The sequence below is a fragment of the Saccostrea echinata genome, unplaced genomic scaffold (genome assembly GCF_033153115.1).
Source record: "Saccostrea echinata isolate AGI-Se365-2 ecotype Australia unplaced genomic scaffold, CSIRO_AGI_Sech_v1 ptg000006l, whole genome shotgun sequence".
Classification (NCBI taxonomy): domain Eukaryota; kingdom Metazoa; phylum Mollusca; class Bivalvia; order Ostreida; family Ostreidae; genus Saccostrea; species Saccostrea echinata.
In genome coordinates this window covers 7,226,629-7,247,500 of record NW_026889755.1, presented here as the reverse complement: position 1 = coordinate 7,247,500, position 20,872 = coordinate 7,226,629, and the positions used below count along the sequence as shown (strand labels likewise).

The window sequence follows — 20,872 nt, the reverse complement described above, 5'->3', positions numbered from 1 at the left end:
TGATGCCAACAGTTTGACTGCTTGATGTCCAGGAGTAAAGAAGAAGATTTTTAAAGATTGCATTATTTTTGGTGGTTTTAGCCCCACCCCTCAGGCCCCAGGGGGCAGGGACCATGGAATTCACAATTTTTGTTCCCCTTCACCCATAGATGCTATATGCCAAATTTGGTTGAAATTGGTTAAGCAGTTTCAGAGAAGAAGCTAAAAATGTTCAAATGTTAACACACGATGCACACCACACGCCGACGGACGAGAATGGATAGCAATAGGTCACCTGAGTGACTCAGGTGATCTAATAATGATCCTAGTTAAAAGTCTCTATTTGTGGCAAGATTTATTGCAATCAGACTAAACTATAGGAGGAGTAGCCTTTTAAAACAACATTGTTCATCGAAATCAAAAACCTAAATAAAGAATTATGTATCTTAGGCCAAATAAAAAAATATGTGTGGTTCCGATTACCCGACCGTCCCTTTTTTATACCCCCCGACTCTAAACTTTTTTTTGACAATTTTCATATTTTTTCCGGAATTTTCCCCAATTTCCATCAATGGCTCTGGTTTAAGTTTTAGTTTCAGCAATGACGGCCTCCTTGCACAACATAGTGCAAGTGTTTATTAGTGTTAAATCCAAAGCAAGCTAGCATGTAGGTGTCCCCTACCAATACTGACTAGTATTTTATCACACCACATCTAAATGTCATTTGCAAAGTAGTGATGAGTATTATTTAGAATAATTAAGAAAATCATTTTGTTAAAAAAAAAGAAGAAATCCCTACCTACCTACCCTAATTTTTTTGGAGGTGTAACCGGAACCACACATATTTTTTTGTTTGGCCTTAGTGTAGTCTACATGTGTGCTAGGTTATATTGAAATCAGATCAAAACTATAGGAGGAGTAGCGTTTTGAACAATTGTTTACAGACGGACAGTCGGACGTACAGACAGACAGATGGACACCTTACTATTGCATAAGCTCTTCTGGTCTCTGACCAGTAGAGCTAATAAAACTGGGATTAGATAGTTCTTATTTACGCAAAAACTATGAATAATTCAGTGTGTTCTAAATGTCAACATGGTGGTTCAGTTAGAAGCAAGTAAAAATCATTGAGACAAATGTATTGAATTCTTTCTTAGGGTGACAGGCACATACAACCTTAAATAGGTTTGATATCATTAATTTGGTCACAGACGGTTATTTTCAATGCACTTTCATTTGTTTTCTTGTTTCTTGTTCAGAGCTATTCTGCAAATTTCTGATGCACTGTAGGCCGGTAAATGGGATTGGCATTCTATTACTGTAGGGGTGTTGCTAAAATGTGGAACTGAAAAATGGAATGGAAAGGGTAATGGAACGAAAAACAGAAAATAGGGTACTAGGTTTAGCAATAAGCAGTTCACAAATATATTAACAAGTTGCTGTCCTTTAAAAAAGGACTGCAATACGTGGATCATATGCATGTGTTTCTAAACGAAATTCAAAGAAAATTTCTAGATTTAGTGATTTTAAAAAGGTGTAAGTAAACTTCTTTTTTTTTACATGTATCTTGTAATTTTCATCGTTATTTCAGTCTGCATAATTAGGCTGTAATGTAAAAAAAATCATGACCTTGAAATGATATAAATATAAAATGTTGATCTAGGTATCTATCACAATACTTTGTATCGTGAATACCTCACAGTTATCTAACTTACTGCCGCTCTTTTACAGCTAAGTCGAGGAAACTCTAAATCTCGCGAGATTTCCGGAGCATGAATTACTCACGCTAGTGACAATCAAATGATTCGAACAATTATAGTACGCCGAAAGTACTATGTATTGCAAAAGGTTGAACTTTAAATAGAAGGTTGTCTAATTTGGAATGTTTAAATTTTTATCAGCTTCCAAAAGCAACGATAATCAGAAAGAAATGGTTGAATTTACAATTAGAAGAGTCGGCTTGCTGAAAAAGTATCAATAAAAATGTAACACATGAGGACTAGGTTCTCTTAAAATTTATAAGCATGGTTCAGCGAATGTTCAGCGAATGTTCCGCAAGATATTTCACCAGGACTTCTTTCATATCTGCCCTTTAAAAATACACAATGCTTGATCTCATGTTGTATGCAACAGCACACTGCCCCCAGCTAACATACGTTTCCTACCTTCACCACGAAAGAGTTCCATTAAGTAAAGTAATCGCGATATCAAGTATTGTAATGTAACCTTTAAAATTAACAACAGAATTAAAAGAGGCTTAAGCATGCAAGTATCATAAAGGTTGAATTTTAACTCTATTGACGGATCCAGGGAGGGGGGGTTCCGGGTGTTGGGACCCCCTTTATTTTTGCAGAAAGAAGAAGAAAGAAAGAATTTTTTTTCTGTAATATAGATATTTTTACTCCTAGTATTTTCAATAAAATAAGTACTTCAATCTCTGCCCTTTCTGCTCTCTAGATATAGTTTTGCTTATTGCTTTCCTCCATGTACCTTCACAATCCCGGCACCGGGCCTCGACCACCCAGATTTCACTTTGATATCATCAGAAGATTCCAGCGAATGTACAGCTATGCCATTTTTTCGACCATCTTCTAAAGTAACTAACTTTAAGAAGTATGCATAAAAAGTCATGAAAGGGAGTATCCATAAGAGAATATTTATCTCCTTATATTATGGGGAAATTTTAATCAATGAAGAGATAGGTTCAAAATGTCCCCGTTTTATGTGGGGGAGGGGGCTTACTTTTTCTTTAAAAAATCTTTTGTTATGATATTAATATGTAAGTTTTGATTTGCATTGGAAGCTCCCTCGCACTTTTTGTTCAAAATATGGAAAAATAAAACATTTAAAAGAAATCAAAATGGACAGAAAAGTTAGATGAAGTCCCCCCCCCAAAATAGGATTTTACAGTGTGGTGCACAGGTTGTTATTTTTATTTTATTTATTTAATCAATTTCTCTTTTTTTATTGTCAACTCTTTTTGGAGGTTGCCCCCTTTGAAAACCGTTGCTACGGACTTGAATTTAAGTGCCAGCGGTGTGACCTAGAAACCCACCCCCTTTCAAAAACTGCTGGATCCGACCCTGTACTGGAGCACTAGAGGGTCTCGGCACTAGAGGGTCTCGAGTTATCTAAAGCAATGCTAGGTTATCGATTAATTTTTTGTGTAATTACCTGCAATCGTATCTTCTCGACAAAAGAATGTGTTTTTCCGAGCTCGCCAGAAAGATGCGATTGACAATCTCATCGCACATGTGTAGACCTAGGCTATTTGGTCTTGCAAGCACAGGTGTGTGCACTGTTGGCTAGTGATGCTTAGACTGGTGACAGTATTTGCTATGGACTTGAAGTACTACTGTAGATTCCTAAATATACGCGAGGAATTAATTATCGCGTAATTACGCGAGAAGCACCACTCGCGAAATAAAATTACTCGCTTTTATTTTTATGGTGATTAAATCAATGTAAAATCTCTTCATCAATCGTCCACTCGCTAATTATTGTTCTCGCGATTTGACGTCAAAGAGTCATTTCACGAATATAAGTACTCGCAAAAAATAAGGAATCTACAGTATACACCAGTTTCATAACATGTGCATTTTTTTTCTAGTGAAAATTGGAGTAAATTAATAGTCTATTATCTTGGATATGGGGTAACCACATATCTGTTCTGGTTACAATGACTGTCAATGCATCCATGGACGAGTTCATTGGTTACTCTGAAAAATGGCACAGGTTATCCTTTCATTAACATTTTCTACATTGATCTGTCTACTTTGAGTGATTGTACTTGCATAGCAAAATTGTTAAATTTTATCCCTGATTGTATGGCCTACAGTTTTGTCATTAAAAAAATTGGGCTATTTCGATACTTGTAACCCATAATGGCTGGGACTTGACATCTGTACTAGATTTATACAGAAGATATTCTAAGATGGTACACGCGTAGCACAGATCTGTAGTAGGCAGATTTTTTTTTATCTTTCTCACTCTCCCCCACATGGAAAAACAGTGCTTCAAGCCTTTATCAAGCTATATTTGGATTGCTGTCTACCAAATAATTTTGCGAACCTTGATGCACAAAACTAATGCCGGTAAACATGGTAAATACTATCTTTAAAAACCTAGTAGTTGAATTAATTTTTTAATTCAACATGTTCAAGCTGTTAAGCTATCTATTTAAGTTCTTCCTACCTATTTAAAATTCTTGTACCATAGAATTTAGTTTGTATATATGGATATATGCATGAAAGAGAAATTCGGATCTTGGTTAGGCCAAAGAATACATAAATTATACGATGTACAGATTTTAGAGCGAGGTTTGACAATGATTGGCATATTCTAATTCGAAAAGGGCAAATTGTTCTAAGGGCAAGTTGTCTTAGAGGTGAACTCTCTAGAATTCTCGCGCATGCGTAGCCCGACGTAAGCCCATGGCATCCGGTTTAACCCCGTTTATATATTTTCTGCGTGGACCTCAGGGTCCATGCAATCAAACCAGGAATGATAAACATTACAAGGGGCCCATGGGCCACAACGCTCATCTGAGTCAATATGGCCCTGTTGTTCTTCGTCAGCAGATTTTTCTCCTATATACAGTCAGGGGTGAGACTGAAATCCGTCATTTCTGAAAAATGATGGATAATCGTCATATTTACTAACTACGTATTTTCGTCATTTTTGTCAATATGACTTACTATCGTCATATTTTCTTTTTCAACTTAATTCTTCTATCCTGGTTACATAAAAGCGAAATTTGAATTCACCGCTGAAAGAAGCGTGTTTACGCAAGTTTCATTTCATCCGGGTCACTAATTACTGCCGACCACGTGCGTTAGAACATCAACATGGAAGGTGAAAGTTATTATTTAGCGGTAAAATGTCGAATTTTGGTAGAACTAATTCGCCATTTTTACATGGCTTTTAAACCTATAAAAACATATAGTACACCGTCTGGAAGAATACGTACTTGTAGAGAAAAGTCTCGACAAAAAGTTAAAGCCATAAAAAAGTAGTGCGCCCCGTAAAACAAGCGAGATATTTCAGTGCGCCCAGACCCTCCATTTTGAAAAAAGACGGCATATCGTCATTTTCGTCTTCTTTCCTATTTAATGCAAATAAATTGACAAATAACTCTTCCACTCTTATTTTTGCTTGGGAAATTTGCACTGTCGACATAACCAGTATTGTAGTCAACTGTATTAGAGAAATGAAGTTTGTTTACGATGTTTTTTGTCCTTTTTTCGGTTGGTGGATCTAACATTTTTCAAAGAGAGGTAACTCGGTATTCTAGAAACACTCTGAATTTTTATGACCGTTTTTCGTCATTTTCTTAAAAATGACGAGTTTAAGTCATAATAAAAATTTTATTTTATGACTAAAAATTGTCATTTTAAAAATGACGGATTTCAGTATCACCCCTGACTGATATATTCATATGTGAAGTTTTGATTGCCTGTCATCAAACATGAATCTATACTACCTGAGGATGCCTCCATATCAATATGACTCATTATGGCTTTGTTGTTCTTGAGAAGAAGATTTTTTAAAGATATTTCGTATACATGTTCTATTGTAAAACTTTGATCTTCCATTATGGACCCACCCTACTACTGGAGGATGCCTTGAACAAACTTGAATCTACAATACCTGGATGCTTCCATATCAATATGACTAATCATGGCTTTCCTGTTCTTGAAAAGATTTTTAAAGATTTTTCCTATATATTCCTATGTAAAACTCTGATCCCCCATTGTGGCCTCACCCTACCCTCAGGGGTCATGATTTGAAAAAAATTGAATCTACACTACCTAAGGATGATTCCATATTCAATACGACTAATCGTGGCTTTGTTGTTCTGTAGAAAAAGATTTTAAAGATTTTTTTCTATATATTCCTATGTAAAACTTGATCACCCATAGTGGCCCCACCCTACCCCTGGGGGTCATGATTTGAACAAACTTGAATCTACACTACCTGAGGACGATTCCACATCATTCAATATGACTAATTGTGGCTTTCCTATTCTTGAGAAGAAGATTTTAAAAGTTCTTTCCTATATATTACTATGTATTAAAAACTTTGATCCCCCATTGCGGCCCCACCCTAGCCCCGGGGGTCATGATTTGAACAAACTTGAATCTACACTACCTGAGGACGATTCCACATCATTCAATATGACTAATTGTGGCTTTCCTGTTCTTGAGAAGAAGATTTTAAAAGTTCTTTCCTATATATTACTATGTATTAAAAACTTTGATCCCCCATTGCGGCCCCACCCTAGCCCCGGGGGTCATGATTTGAACAAACTTGATTCTACACTACCTCAGGATGATTCCATATCAATATGACTAATTGTGGCTTTGTTGTTATTGAGAAGAAGATTTTTAAAGATTTTTCCTATATATTCCAATGTAAAACTTTGATCCCCCATTCTGGCCCCACCCTACCCCCGGGGGTCATGATTTGAACAAACTTGAATCTACACTACCTGAGGATGATTCCATATCAATATGACTAATTGTGGCTTTGTTGTTCTTGAGAAGAAGATTTTTAAAGATTTTTCTATATACATGTGTATTCCTATGTAAAACTTTGATCCCCCATTCTGGCCCACCCTAGCCCCAGGAGTCATGATTTGAACAAACTTGAATCTACACTACCTGAGGATGATTCCATATCAATATGACTAATTGTGGTTTTGTTGTTCTTGAGAAGAAGTGTTTTAAAGATTTTTCCTATATATTCCTATGTAAAACTTTGATCACCCATTGTGGCCCCACCCTAACCCCGGGGGTCATGATTTGAACAAACTTGAATCTATACTATGTAATGAAGGTTTCACATAAGTTTCAATTTTTCTGGCCCAATGGTTCTTGAGAAGAAGATTTTTAAAAGATGACACCAAATTTTCACCAATTCTTAATTATCTCCCCTTGGAAGAGGGAGTGGCCCTTCGTTTGAACAAACTTCAACCCCCTTCACCAAAGGATGCTTTGTGGCAAGTTTGGTTAAAATTGGCCCAGTGGTTCTGGAGAAGAAGTTGAAAATGTGAAAAGTTTACAGACGGACGGACAGACAGACAGACAGACGGACAGATGGACTACAGACAAAATGTGATCAGAAAAGCTCACTTGTCAATGAGCTTTAAGCTCAGGTGAGCTAAAAACTGTTCATATTCTATCAAGGATTATATATAAGTAAGAGTTGATTTAGTAATGTTTATTCTCTTTGGAACCAAAAACCCCTGAACATAGGCATAGTATAAGGTATGGAAAACAGACAGAAGAGATATAATGCAGTTGTGGTCAAGTATGAACTAAAGGAGTAATCTTATTATATTAGAGACTACCCTGATCAATATGATTATCAGAATTTGATATTTAAACCTTAGTTACTGTGAGATAACAGCACAATTTTCGATAAATATGTAGAGTTTATAACAAAATTAATGTTCAACAGGATGTGCCCTCTTCCATGTTCTCCCAAATAATATTGCCAGTATATAGTATTTATGCTTGTGCCTTCTCAATAGTGCCCCCCCTTCCCCAACTGAAATTTCTTGGTTGTGCCCCCCTTCTCCAATAACAACTATGGACCTAAATGTTTATATTCTCTATGCCTGAGTCATACAATTTTACCTGTTTCATAAATGTTTTGTCTCTGAAGGATAAGCTCTATTTTTTTTCAGATTTATAATAGGTATGAGATATACAAGGAATTCAGATAGACACTGGGTTGGAATTCAGATAGACACTGGGTTGGAATTCAGATAGACACTGGGTTGGAATTCAGATAGACACTGGGTAGGAATTCAGATAGACACTGGGTTGGAATTCAGATAGACACTGGGTTGGAATTCAGATAGACACTGGGTAGGGGCGTGAGTCAAATTGTTAGTCATCGCGTGTACATGTATATTCTACAGCTGAAAAAGATCATTAACATTTTAATGAATCACATTGTATTGATATTTTAATAAAATGCCAAATAAAAAAATAGATGGAAGATTGTCCATTTCCATTCCGCTTTCCACTCCACATTTTAACAACACCCTACTGTAAGTGAGGGCTACCCAGCGAGACACAGTTGGATATTATTCCAACACCCAAGAATACTCTGAGCTACATTGTAAGTTTGACTGTACTTTTGCTCCAGACAAAAAGTCAAAAATAATTATAATAGACAGACATCTAAAAGGACAGAAGGAGAGCAGACAAATTTTAATCAGATGTTTGGAGCTTAAACATGTTAAATAAAGGTGCAAAAAAAGTACATCATCTTTAAATTTCTTTAATTTTACTGTAAAATTTTTACACCCTTCTTAATTTTTTTTTTATTTGACTAATTACACATCTTTTTTTATGTTTTACAAAAATTATGCCTTTTCAGCATAAATTCTAGGCTAATTTCTAGGCTAGTTACATATTAGTCCAAGTCTATTTGTTAAACCAGTGCACAATAATCAAGGTCTATTTGTAAGGCCATCATCTCAACAAAATTTTGTTTGATGTACTTCCACCCACATTTTTCATGATGGGTAGGTAGATATATAAATATATATTTTTGTCAAATAATTTTCTAACATTCTAAAAATCATTGTTAATCTACAGACTTAGAATTTTTCACTATAGACACCTGACAGCTAACCGTTAAACATATTAAATATATATTTATTGCTGTTAATATTTTCATCTAAAAAACATGAAAAAACATCATAGACAAATGATAGGTCTTAAAGGTCATAGGAAAGAAATACCTTAACATATTGAGTTACATACGGTAATAAGTTCATCTGAGATGATTAAATAAGACTGAAAATGTTTCTTGGATTTTTTATGCAAGATAGCGACAACACGATCAAAATTACTCAATCGTGAAAATGAGCTTTAACTTACGTTGCTACCTCCCTTAGCCTATGATGTCAGAAAGACCCAGTCGCTGTTCAAAGCTGTGTGCCCTCGTGGCGCAGCTTGGTTAGAGTGTCTGCTCTAGACTTGCGAAGTAAGGAGTTGATCCTTACGTCGCGGGCTTGAATCCCACTGTGTTATGTGGAGACCGGTCCTTCGGATGAGACCATATAAACCGAGGTCCCGTGTAGCAGTAGGTGCTGGCATGAAAAAGATCCCTCACTGCTCAATGGCTGTAAGTGCCGAGTATAGGACAAAATTTGCAGCTTTCCACCGGCAAGTGGTGGAGTCTCCATATGAGTGAAAAATTCTCGAGAGGGACGTTAAACAATATACAAACAAACAAACAAAGCTGTGCAATGTTTACAAACTGTCATGCCATTTTGCAGCAAAATTTTAAGAAATAGGATAATCATGGCTTAAACTTTGTAAAATTTTTTGATCTTCAAACAGGTTTGTATTCTTTTTTTTATAAATTTCATTGCATATTTGCAAGATGTTTGCAGGTTTCATCATTTTCATCGTTTGGCACTTCGATCGATAAAGCGATCATCAAGAGAGAAAGATGGGAGGAGTGGGAATGAAGTCACTTTTTCATAAGCAGGGCATTTATTTCCAACATAGTTTTATCATAAAGAGTCCAACGTGGTCAATGATTCAATTTTCCTTGACAATATTGACCTTTTGAATGCACCACTTATGCACTGTATATAATTATATGGCCTTTTTAAAAACATACACACACAAATGAAATTTTTATTTTGTTAGTGTTTTATACAATTTATTCAATTCTAATTATCTGAGTGACATTTATCATGTTTATATTCTATTTATATTCACTTACTCATGTACAACACTCTACCATCAACTCCCGTCTCGAGATTCGTCGCCCCCCACCCCCACCCCCTCTCCGTGTTTTTCTTTACTTTTGTAATAGAAAATTCTTGAAATTTAACACTCTTGCAGATGGTTTAATAATAACTCTGACATGAACTTGTATATATACGAGTTAGTACAAACAACTTTTAAACAAAAAAAAATATATGAAGAAAAAAAAATGAAATAAATAATGGCTTCAACAAGTGAAAATACTTCTATGAAATAAAAATAAGGATTCATTGAATAAATAAGAAATTGATATTTTTCAACTTAGTAAAATTTAATACATACTATATACACTGTACATTTATAAGTATCTATGAGAATACGATCATGTTGTCATATACTCAGGGATTCTATTGCTATATCGATTCAAATTGCAGCAATATATGTGTTTGAGATCAGCAAAAACGAAACTTCAAACATGATTACATTTTTTGTTTTACACGCTTATCATGAACTTCAATACCACTGGTACCCATGTTTATTTTAATTTGGGATACACGTGAGGGATATTCCTGATTTCCTTTTACAAAATGTTATTTACCTCATACACAAATAACAATATTCAAGTAAGGAAAAAATATTCATACCCCAAACTAAAATAATTTTTGAGCAAGTGACAAAAAGATTCACACCTATTACTTTTTAAGCATAACCTTGATAACCATACTAATTTCTTGATTAAAAAATTTGAATATAAATTTTGGCAATAATTGCCCTCTCAGTGTGTATTAAATGAATTAAGCTGACAGATTTATAAATTTTTCTTTTAGATACTTGTATAACTAAAGATTTCAGTATTAAATAATAATTTAAGTACATAAACATGATAAAGAAAATATTTATAATTTCAAAGACGTTAAAAAAAGTGCCCTCATGAAAACTTGTCGCAGCATAAAGTGCCCTTTTGATAATTGGATTACCATGCCCTTTTTAGGGTCTGAATTTAACACTACTGGCCTAATCAATTTTTTTATTGTATGTTGATATATTACTTTTAATAAATTATTCTAATATTTTTTGTTGCATCAGGCGATTTTCTTTGAATTAAAAAGGACATTTAATATATTTTTTTAAAGACGATGAAATCCTCTTGATATACATGTATAAAAAAGGGAGAATGATATTTAATTTGTTTCAGAAGTTTTGATTTAGAGTAAGTAATCATATTTGAAGGGTAAAAGCATAATTTTTAAAGGATATTCATCAGGATCATCTTCCAAAGAAAAGCCCCGTTTTCATTAACGACTTGTTCAAATTGAATTGACTGAACTACGAAATCATATAACTCATCCTAAAACAAAGTCACGCTTTTTCATTAACAAAATAACTAAAATTAACTTGATAAAATAGAGTAGATAATTTACATTATGTCCAATGCTCTGTTTACATCATTGGGCCTTTGTGACATCATAAAACCACAAAATCAAGAACAATAAGCAGGTAAGAAAAGCAACAAATGGAATACTTTATACCTTTATTTTTCAGTAGGACAAAGGCCAAAAAATATTTTTATACTCGTAATTTAACATTCTTTCATATATACGGTCAACATGGAGGTAACGGGATGTTTCGCGCCAATGCATGGTTCGCCCCACAATGTTTCGCGCCAATTCTGTTTCGCCCTGAGATGGTTCGCCCCTCGATGTTTTGCTCCAAGTATAAACGTGCTACTGAGTTTAGTTCGTTTAACAAAAGTTTTAGATTTTAAAACTTGTAAACATAGATATTTTTTGGAACATTAGTTTTTTTTTTTTTTTAAATTAAGAAGATTTTTTGAAGCATACATAGCATAATTATGAACATATTTTAACACCATGCTTATTATGTATACAGTAGATATACTTAAACATAATTATAATACCGCCATCTAATTAAGTAATTATTGCTGGCTTGGGCAATCCACACGTCGAATTACCACCTTTTGATCTCCAACTAATTACAGGTAAATCCTCATTGAATTGTTGAACACACAAGTTGACCAAATGGGCACCTTTTGGCAGTGCATATTATTATGTCATGAATTTTAGCACTCAACGTATTTCATATCCTATACAATGTATTTAATAAATAATTAAAAAACGATCAAAATGTGATGAATTATTTAAAATAAAACGTGAGATGTTTCGCGTCGAAATTGGAGCGAATCATATTGGCGCGAACCATCTCAGTGCGAAACAGAATTGGCGCGAAACATCCCGGATTCAACATGGATATAGCTTTAGGTTTAAAAAGTGAAATTCTAGTGTTTAGAATTGTTTCATATGACCTTTAACTTTCAAAATGATACAGATAAAACTTATTTTTACGAAAAAAAAGGAACTTAAAGTAGTGGAGGAAATGATTGGGTAGAGGCAATTTTGATGGGTTGGTCGGAGTACAATTTTGTTGACCTTAGCACGTGTATCCGTCCTATGCAAGAGTTTCTACTGAATAACATCAACACCTGATCAATGACTGTACATAATCATTAAAAATCTACATTGAGTATTCAGTTTTGTGCAAATTAAAACTAACTTCTTGTTCCTTGCTTTAACCCAATAACAATTATCTCACCTTTCATTAACAAGTTCGCTGGTTTGGTTTCCGAGACCTTCCGAAACTGTTCTCGGAATTCCTTGGGAACCAACGTACATGTCCAGCGTATTCGGAAGGCCTCGGTAACCAGTATAAATGGAGAGTGCGCGAAAAACTGAAAGTAGGATGAAATAGAATCTAGAATATTTTGTGTACAGTAACACATTTAAATTTGATGGCATTATTACTTAGATCTGCAATATTAGGTGTGCACAGAAAGTACTCATTTTGTATACGGCATCCAACACGTTTCTTTGAGCGAAATTTCGTTTCATCGAGAGACAGAATAAGCAGAGCCAAACAAGAAATTTTGAAGGAAAATTTATTTTATTACATAGAAACTCACAGTTTTAAACTCGGTTTAATAGAAGCTCTTGGTTGCTTTGGTATTGATAGACAATCTGTGAGCTTACCGTTATCGGAGAATTTCAATGAACACTGTGGAAATTGGCGATTTATCTGGCACAGGATCCCAGGATCAGATGGACATTACCTTTATAAAAATATTTCTTCATCCATTTTATTTGCAAAAGGATATCAAGCTCTGAACTCCTACATTAACGATGGACGACTTGAGCCTGATACTGCAATTGCGTTACTAGCACTAGAGCGATTTTTCAATGAAAAAGGTATAATCACAAGATATTAATTTTTATGATTCAATGTTATAGTATGATAAGTACTGTAAACCAACTTTTATTCATGTGCAAGAAATTTCCACAAGTTTCGCAACCTACTTTAACTCACAAATATTATTCGCCTCGAATCATTAATTTTGCTTTGTATTCATAGAGAATATATTCCCAGTCGTGGATTGATTTCAAACTGACGAATAGTGAATAAAAGATGACGCGAATAATAGTTGGTTTACAGCATACTCGTACACCTATTTACTGGCTATGAGCAATAGAAAGTTTATTGTGCCCCAAGACAGCAGCTATTTCCTGAGGTGCAGCAGAGGGAAATAGTTGCTGTTGAGGGAGGACAATAAACTTGCTATTGTCCTCATAGCCGGAAAAATGGCGTCTTATTATAACGAAGCAAACTTTACTTGTGTCACGTTACAATCTGGATAAAACCAGAAGAGTTAAGAAATGATATGTGAGGGAAACAGAATGCTGTCAGTGAATAGTCCGATGACTATTTCATCATGGGCAAATAGCACAAAAATTATTCAAAAGTAGGGTCTGTTTAGCAAAAAGTTTATTCATCATGTTTTTATAAAGAAAAAATTCACAGAGGTATAATATTATATTTTTCCTGATTTTACAACAGTGGGTCATATATCAATTATCTGTCTTAAATGTTACCATAACATACCCTGTAACTTGTCAAGGTCTACTAAAATGGAAAGTATTTACCAGGCCAAATATGGATGTTATATCACTGAGATTTACATTGGCTTAATATTTGGACTGATGTATTCACCACAGGCATTGGTCCAGATATCCACCTGAGCTACACTACATGTAGCTATGACATGATATTTCACTGAGTTTTAAAACACAGATTTTCAGTATCAAGACTTTAATTTAGTTTAAAAATAAATAGTTTGTTATTTTGAATGTGCTTTTAAGAAAATTAAAGCATTCATTATTTGATTATCAAGTTAATTTTATTGAAAATTATATAAATTAAAAAAAAAAAAAAAAAAAAAAGCATACAAATGTATTGTGAAAAAAACCCATAAATATTTACATCATCAAGACAGATTAATCAAAATAAATATTTTTGACAAGTACAATCTAAAATTTACTGTCAAAAAGTGGTGGCTTAAAATGGTTACTTGGTGTGATTGATCTGATGTTTGTTTTGCTTAGAGGGTAAAAAATTCAAATCATTTAGCTTAATGATTGATGATCAGCTATATTTCTGTTCAGTTTAGAAAAAAAAATCGAACTACACTCTCAGATTCTCAGATTTTGCGTGTTCCTCAAGACTGCCTTCCTTGGTAGAAAAAAAGGAATAATAGGGCTTTCACATCACGTTTTGGGAATGGGCCGGGACCGTAAAGATTGAGAAATTAGCGACCTTTAGGGGAATTTTGGGATAACCTTTATAGTTTCCTTATTACCTTAAAACCATGATATTATTGGGTTTCTGCTCTTTGTTATCAACTAAATGTTTGTTTTGCAATACAGAGGTATATGTATAGCAAGTATACATGTAGTTCTAATACATTTATATTATCCAAATATATTTTCTTTAATTTTTGGGAGAAATGACTATTGGGAAAATTAACACATTCAATCAGGAAAAAAGGTACCTTTTTTTTAATTGGGAATGGGGCCTTTGAATGGCCCCAGTTATAGATGATAGAGAGCCCTGAATATATGAACAGAAAATTAACCATTGTTATTCATGTTCATCTGTTTAAATTATTGACAGGGCACCATGAGGAGTGTTTGGAAAAGTTACATGATGCAAAGGAAGAATTAACAGAGATACAAGTAGCAGCCATCCTTGCAGAACACCTGCTCTCTCGACTTTTACCCTATCCATCAAATTATTATCTAAATCGGTTCTCAAGAGGTAAACCAAATGAGTGCCCATGTGGATGCGGGGTTCCAGTACAGTTCGGATTTACCCATCTTGGTAAGTGTTATAGCTTCCAATTTTACCTTTAGAAAAAATGTTGTACAATTTTAGACAGACAACATCAGGCATCATGGTCATTTGTTTCACCACCAATCTTGGTATTTCAATACATGGATTTAAAGAGCATCCTTTTGTACTCTGCAAGTTACAGTACTTTCTCCTTCATGAGTGGGTATGAATTGCTATCTCCCAGGTCTTCAATTAATCTGTCTGTCTTCAATTCAGGTCTTAGTTTTGAAAGTTACGATTACAAACTTTCTCCTTCATGAGTGGGTATGGATTACTATCTCTCAGGTCTTCCATCAATCTGTCTGTCTTCAATTCAGGTCTTAGTTTTGAAAGTTATGATTACAAACTTTCTCCTTCATGAGTGGGTATGGATTACTATCTCTCAGGTCTTCCATCAATCTGTCTGTCTTCAATTCAGGTCTTAGTTTTAAAAGTTACGATTACAAACTTTCTCCTTCATGAGTGGGTATGGAGTACTATCTCTCAGGTCTTCCATCAATCTGTCTGTCTTCAATTCAGGTCTTAGTTTTGAAAGTTACGATTACAAACTGTGTTTAGAGCAACAAAGTACACAATTATCTAAAATTTAACATTAAGAACATTTTAATAAGCAGCAGACAAGAAACAGATAGGTGGTATCATCTGAAAAGTATTACTTAATATTCATTAAAAAGATGTTGACACTTGCTGTTGTTTTCATATCAAATGTTTAATGATTTGAAGATGCACTGGAATGATAAATATGTGTTTTTTTCCCTCTCAGGGTGCCCACAACTATTTCAGGGTGAAATGGATTTCGTTTTGTTCCCAGACAACAAAGATATGTCCATGGTGGAAGTAGACAACACAGCCTCAGCTGTTTTCAATGTGGTCAGGGACAGTCAACAAAAGACTGGTTATATTGATTGTGATGATAGGGATTTTGAATTGAATGAGGATTCAAGTGCCATAGAAGAAGGAGAAGAATTTTCTGATTTTGATGCTGAAGAAACTCTACGTCAGACTTGTAAACAGGCAATTGCGGCATCTATTTGTAAATATAAAGGACTCATGAATGGTAAACTAGGTGGACTTAATTCATCAAAACTTTGTGTTGTACCAGTCTGCAGCCTCTCCAGAAATTCATATGACATCACAGCATATGATGCCAGGCATGACTTTCTTCTGAAAGCGTGTCAAGGAAGTATGAAGGTATTTGAAGAAGATAATTCACTGAAATTTGCCGCAATGGTCGACTTGTGGTTGATGATCAATCATAATAAATTTTGCACAGCCATGCCTCCAAGAGCTTTAAATTCTATAAAGGGGACATGCAAGCTTGTACCACAACTTGGTGAAGAGAGGTTTATGTCAGCAGTGAGAAATTCAACTTGGCTTTACCAAGCCTCCATTGGGAAGAAGTTTGATTACCTTCCAACAGATCCATCAATTACAAAATGTGTGAATGAACAGTAAGTTGTTACAATAAAATATCTTACCTTTTAGTTCTGCAAAGCCAGGAAGAATCTTTCTAGTTTGTTTCAGGTGAACTGTATTCACTATTGGAACAATGTCTGCAGAACCATGTGTACAATTTTTACCAGATTTAACCACTAAAGGTTTACTGGGCTTAGAGGTATTCAAGCTACTGCAGAGAATGTCTTTATGCCCTATTTGAAAGGGGGAAATTATACTATTGTATACCACAGTAAAATTTTGAGGAATTGTATTTTGTACATGAATTGCTGTGTCTTTGCATATCTTAAAATACAGGGAAGCATAGTTGAAAGTCATTCTTGAAACAAAGGTGTATTTGTGACCAAAGCTGATTGAATTAACCAACCATTAGAAATTTATCAAAAAATTAAAATCTGCGCAGCTATGTTAAGGCTTCCCGAAGCTTTAAAATGCGCTCAAAACGTAATATGTCATTGCGAGGTCGATTTTGGTTTTAATTTATAAGTATTGAACTTTAGTACTTCCAATTTATATAAAGGATTTCCTCGGCTATATATTAGCATATTTGTTATGATATCACATGATTTTGTTGATCACGTGATGGTCATTTATAATTTTTTTGAAGTGTTTAATATAAATCGCTTCAGCGCAGCTGATTAACACTGTGACAATAATTATTAACATTTTCAAATTGTTATATAAATAAACTCATCGTGTCCTTGTGTATCCAAAATGTGCTTGGGAAAAGTCATAGTATTACTTGGGTACAAAATATTTCCTGAGAAATTCAACTTACCAATAAATTTGAGGGTAATTTCACACAATATCGTAATCTGTATTAAAACATTTTTCCCAAGCAAGATTCAGTTAGAGAACAACCTCTACTTATAGATTTCCACAAAAATTCTCAGATTAATCCTCATTAATCACCTGCGCCAGACTCTTTTATACACACAAAATCAATTCTACCTCCAACCACGGGTATAAAACAGAGTACATATCAAAAGTATATTTTTCATAAGCATTTTGAACATGATGAATTCCAATCAAGGGTAGGTAAGCGGTGTATTTTTAAAATATTCGGACATATAAGACTTAAAAAACCTTTAATGCCCCGTGAATTTTGCAATAGCTATTTAGCATTTTACATGCAGTTTGAAATAAAGTGTAAAGTTCATGACACTCTCCCCGTCATAACACCTCAAGTTTGCAGTGACCTGACGTCATTTTTCAATATGACATCATATTTTGGTAATTCAGAGATGTGAAGGCACAGAGTGCACTGTCATATTCTACGGGAAGCCTTAACCTACCTGCCTGTGAAATACAGAATTGTTATTAAAAAACAAGATGTGTTTGTGAAACACTGATGTCCCTGTATGGCAACTTATAGCAAAGGTTAAACTTTCTTATTAAATGCAAATCAACATATGTTGGTACCCAAAGCAAAGTCTTGTCTTGAGGAATATATCAGTGAAATATGAAAGCCCTAGAAGCAGCAATTGAATAGATATGGAAAAGGTTAAAGTTTTTCAAAAGTAAGTCAAACATCAAGGTCAAGGTCAAATGGTCAAAATTAATGGTGTCCAAGGAAAGGCCTTCTCACAAGAAATACACATGTGAAATATGAAAGCCATAGCATCAATTGTTCAGAAGTTATGGCCAAGAGTAAAGTTTTTCAAAAGTAGGTCAAACTCCAAGGTCAAGGTCAATGCATTACAATTGTTGGTACCCAAAGAAAGGTCTTGTCACAAGAAATAGACATTAGATATGAAAGCCCTGGCACCAACTGTTCAAAAGTTATGGCCAAGGTTAAAGTTTTTCAAAAGTAGGTCAAACTCCAAGGTCCGGGTCAAAGGGTCAAAGTTGTTGGTATCCAAAGGAAGGTCTTGACACAAGGATTATACATATGTGAAATATGAAAGCCCTAGCACCAATTGTTAAAAAGTTATGGCCAAGGTTCAAGTTTGGCAAAATTTTGCAAAACTGGGTCAAACTCCAAGGTCAAAAGGTCAAATAAATTGGTATCCAAAGAAATGTCTTGTCACAAGGAATACTCATGTGAAATATGAAAGCCATAGCTCCAACCAATCAAAGTTATGGGCAAGGTTAAAGTTTTTGCAGACAAACAGGCAGACAGACGTCAGGGCAAAAACTATATTCTTTTCAAATCTCTGATACTTGCTCATAACTTTTGATTGTTTGGACCTATGGCTTTCATATTTCACATGTGTATTCCTTGTGACAAGACCTTTCTTTAGGTACCATCGTATTTGACCTTTACCTTGGAATTTGACCCACTTTTGCAAAATTTCATGAGACTTTAACCTTGGCCATGCTTTTTGAACAGTTGGTGTTTAGGCTTTCAAACCTCACATGTGTATTTTTGTGATAGACCTTTCTTTGGATACCAATAACTTTAAACAGTTTAACCTTTACCTTGGAGTTTGACCTACTTGGGGAAAAAACTTTAACCTTGGCCATAACTTTTGAACAGTTAGTGCTAGGGCTTTCATTCTTCACCTGTGTATGCCTTGTGAAAAGACCTTCCCTTGGATACCAACAACTTTGACCTTGACCTTAGAGTTTGATCTACTTTAATTTTGAAAACTTTAACCTTGACCATATTTTTTTAACAGTTAGTGCTAGGGTTTTCATACTTCACGTGTATTACTTATGACAAGACCTTCCTTGGATACCAACGTCTTTGACCTTGACCCTTGAGTTTGACCTACTTTTGAAAAACTTTAACCTTGACCATAACTTTTAAACAGTTGATGCTGAGGATTTCATACTTCACATGTGCATTCCTTGTGTCAAGATCTTCCTTTGGATACCAACAACTTTGACCCTTTGACCTTAACCTTGGAGTTTGACCTACTTTTGAAAAACCTTAACCTTGGCTATAACATTTGAACGTTTGGTTCTAGGTCTTTCACATTTCATGAACATGTGTATCACTTGTGACAAGACCTTCCCCTGGGCACCATTTGACTTTGACGTTTTACTTACTTTTAAAAAACTGTAACCTTCACCAAAACTTTTCAACAGTTGGTGCTAGGGCTTTCATATTTCACAAGTATATTCCTCGAGACAAGATCCTTCTTTGAGTACCATTATTTTTGATCTCTTGACCTGGAGTTTGACTTGCATTTGAGAAACTTTAATCTGCCATAAGCTGCCATACGGGGACATCAGTGTTTCATAATCACATCTTGTTTTTCTTGTTGCTTTGATAAATGATTTGGTATTTGATAATGCATAATTTGACTGACTGAATTGTTTGATACTTGATAATGCATTATTCAAGTGACTGAATTGTTTGATATTTGATAATGCATTATTCATCCGACTGAATTGTTTGATACTTGATAATGCATTATTCAACTGACTGAATTGTTTGATATTTGATAATGCATTTTTCAACTGATTGAAATTGTCTGATATTTGATAATGCATTTTTCAACTGACTGAATTGTTTGATATTTGATAATGCATTTTTCAACTGACTGAATTCTTTTAAGCTTGCTCATCTTGTCTATTTTAGGCTGGGGATAACATGGAGAGACTGAAGATGAATTCTAGTGTCTGGCCGATGGCCATGTTTGTATGAAGTTCCACCTGAATGTGATATATGTTTAATCACTTCCATATAGTGATTCTTTATTTGTTGTCTCTTTCCTGTCATTTTTTCATGCCCCCATAATTGAAGATTTGGGGATATATAGTTTTTGCTCTGTTTGTCTTTCTGCCTGTTTGTCTGCAAAAACTCTAACATTCACCGGAACTTTTGATTGGTTGGAGCTAGGGTTTCATATTTCACATGTGTATTGACTATTCCTTCTGACAAGACCTTTCTTTGGGTACCAACATATTTGACCTCTTGACCTTGACTTTGGAGTTTGACTCACTTTTGCAGAATTTTACCAAATTTTAACCTTCGCCATAACTTTTGAATGGTTGGTGCTAGGGTTTTCATATTTCACATGTATATTCCTTGTGATAAGTTCTTCTCTTGGGTACAAACAATTTTGAGGCTTTGACGTTGAACTTTATGTTTGACTTACTTTTGAAAAACTTTAACATGACCATAACTTTTGAACAGTTGGTGCTAGGAGTTTCATACTTCACCTGTATATTCCTTGTAATAAGTCCTTCCCTTGGGTAAAAATATTTTTTATCCTTTGACCTTGAACTTTATGTTGACCTATTTTTGAAAAACTTGAACGTTGGCCATAACTTTTGAATGGGTGGAGCTAGGGCTTTGATATTTTTAACATGTCTTTTCCCTGTGACAAGAACTTTCTTTGGGTACTAACTAATATGTATAATAAAATTTTGTTGATACTTTGATTCTCAGATTTCTTAATTTGTTTCTGCCGTATGATTTGTGCACTGCCTGGATACATTTAAATGAGAAATTTTCAACTTTTGTACTCATTTTGATTATAAATATGTGTGTAGCACCACCACTGAAGAAA

General features: G+C 34.6%; 2 protein-coding genes across 3 annotated transcripts in view; one reads left to right on the top strand and one right to left on the bottom strand.

Moving 5' to 3' along the window:
* LOC133180245 (sodium-coupled monocarboxylate transporter 1-like) overlaps window positions 1–12,360 on the bottom strand; it is a 30,685-nt gene extending 18,325 nt beyond the window's left edge. For both annotated transcript variants that reach the window (XM_061314786.1, XM_061314787.1), the window contains exon 1: window positions 12,327–12,360. The gene's annotated coding sequence lies outside the window, so the exon portion shown is untranslated. The remainder of the gene's footprint in view (window positions 1–12,326) is intronic.
* Window positions 12,361–12,491: 131 nt separating this feature from the next.
* LOC133180473 (uncharacterized) lies at window positions 12,492–20,744 on the top strand. The gene is made up of 4 exons (XM_061314987.1): window positions 12,492–12,976; window positions 14,736–14,942; window positions 15,718–16,405; window positions 19,939–20,744. Exons 1-4 carry the CDS (start codon window positions 12,523–12,525, stop codon window positions 19,961–19,963), a joined length of 1,374 nt encoding a protein of 457 aa, XP_061170971.1. The 5' UTR covers window positions 12,492–12,522; the 3' UTR covers window positions 19,964–20,744.
* The last annotated feature ends 128 nt before the right edge of the window (window positions 20,745–20,872 follow it).

Coding starts and splice junctions, on each gene's coding strand:
- LOC133180473 (XM_061314987.1), top strand. CDS start 12,523: ATGGCATTATTACTTAGATCTGCAATATTAGGTGTGCACAGAAAGTAC. Junction 14,943..15,717: donor GTTCGGATTTACCCATCTTG/GTAAGTGTTATA, acceptor TTTCCCTCTCAG/GGTGCCCACAACTATTTCAG. Junction 16,406..19,938: donor ACAAAATGTGTGAATGAACA/GTAAGTTGTTAC, acceptor TGTCTATTTTAG/GCTGGGGATAACATGGAGAG.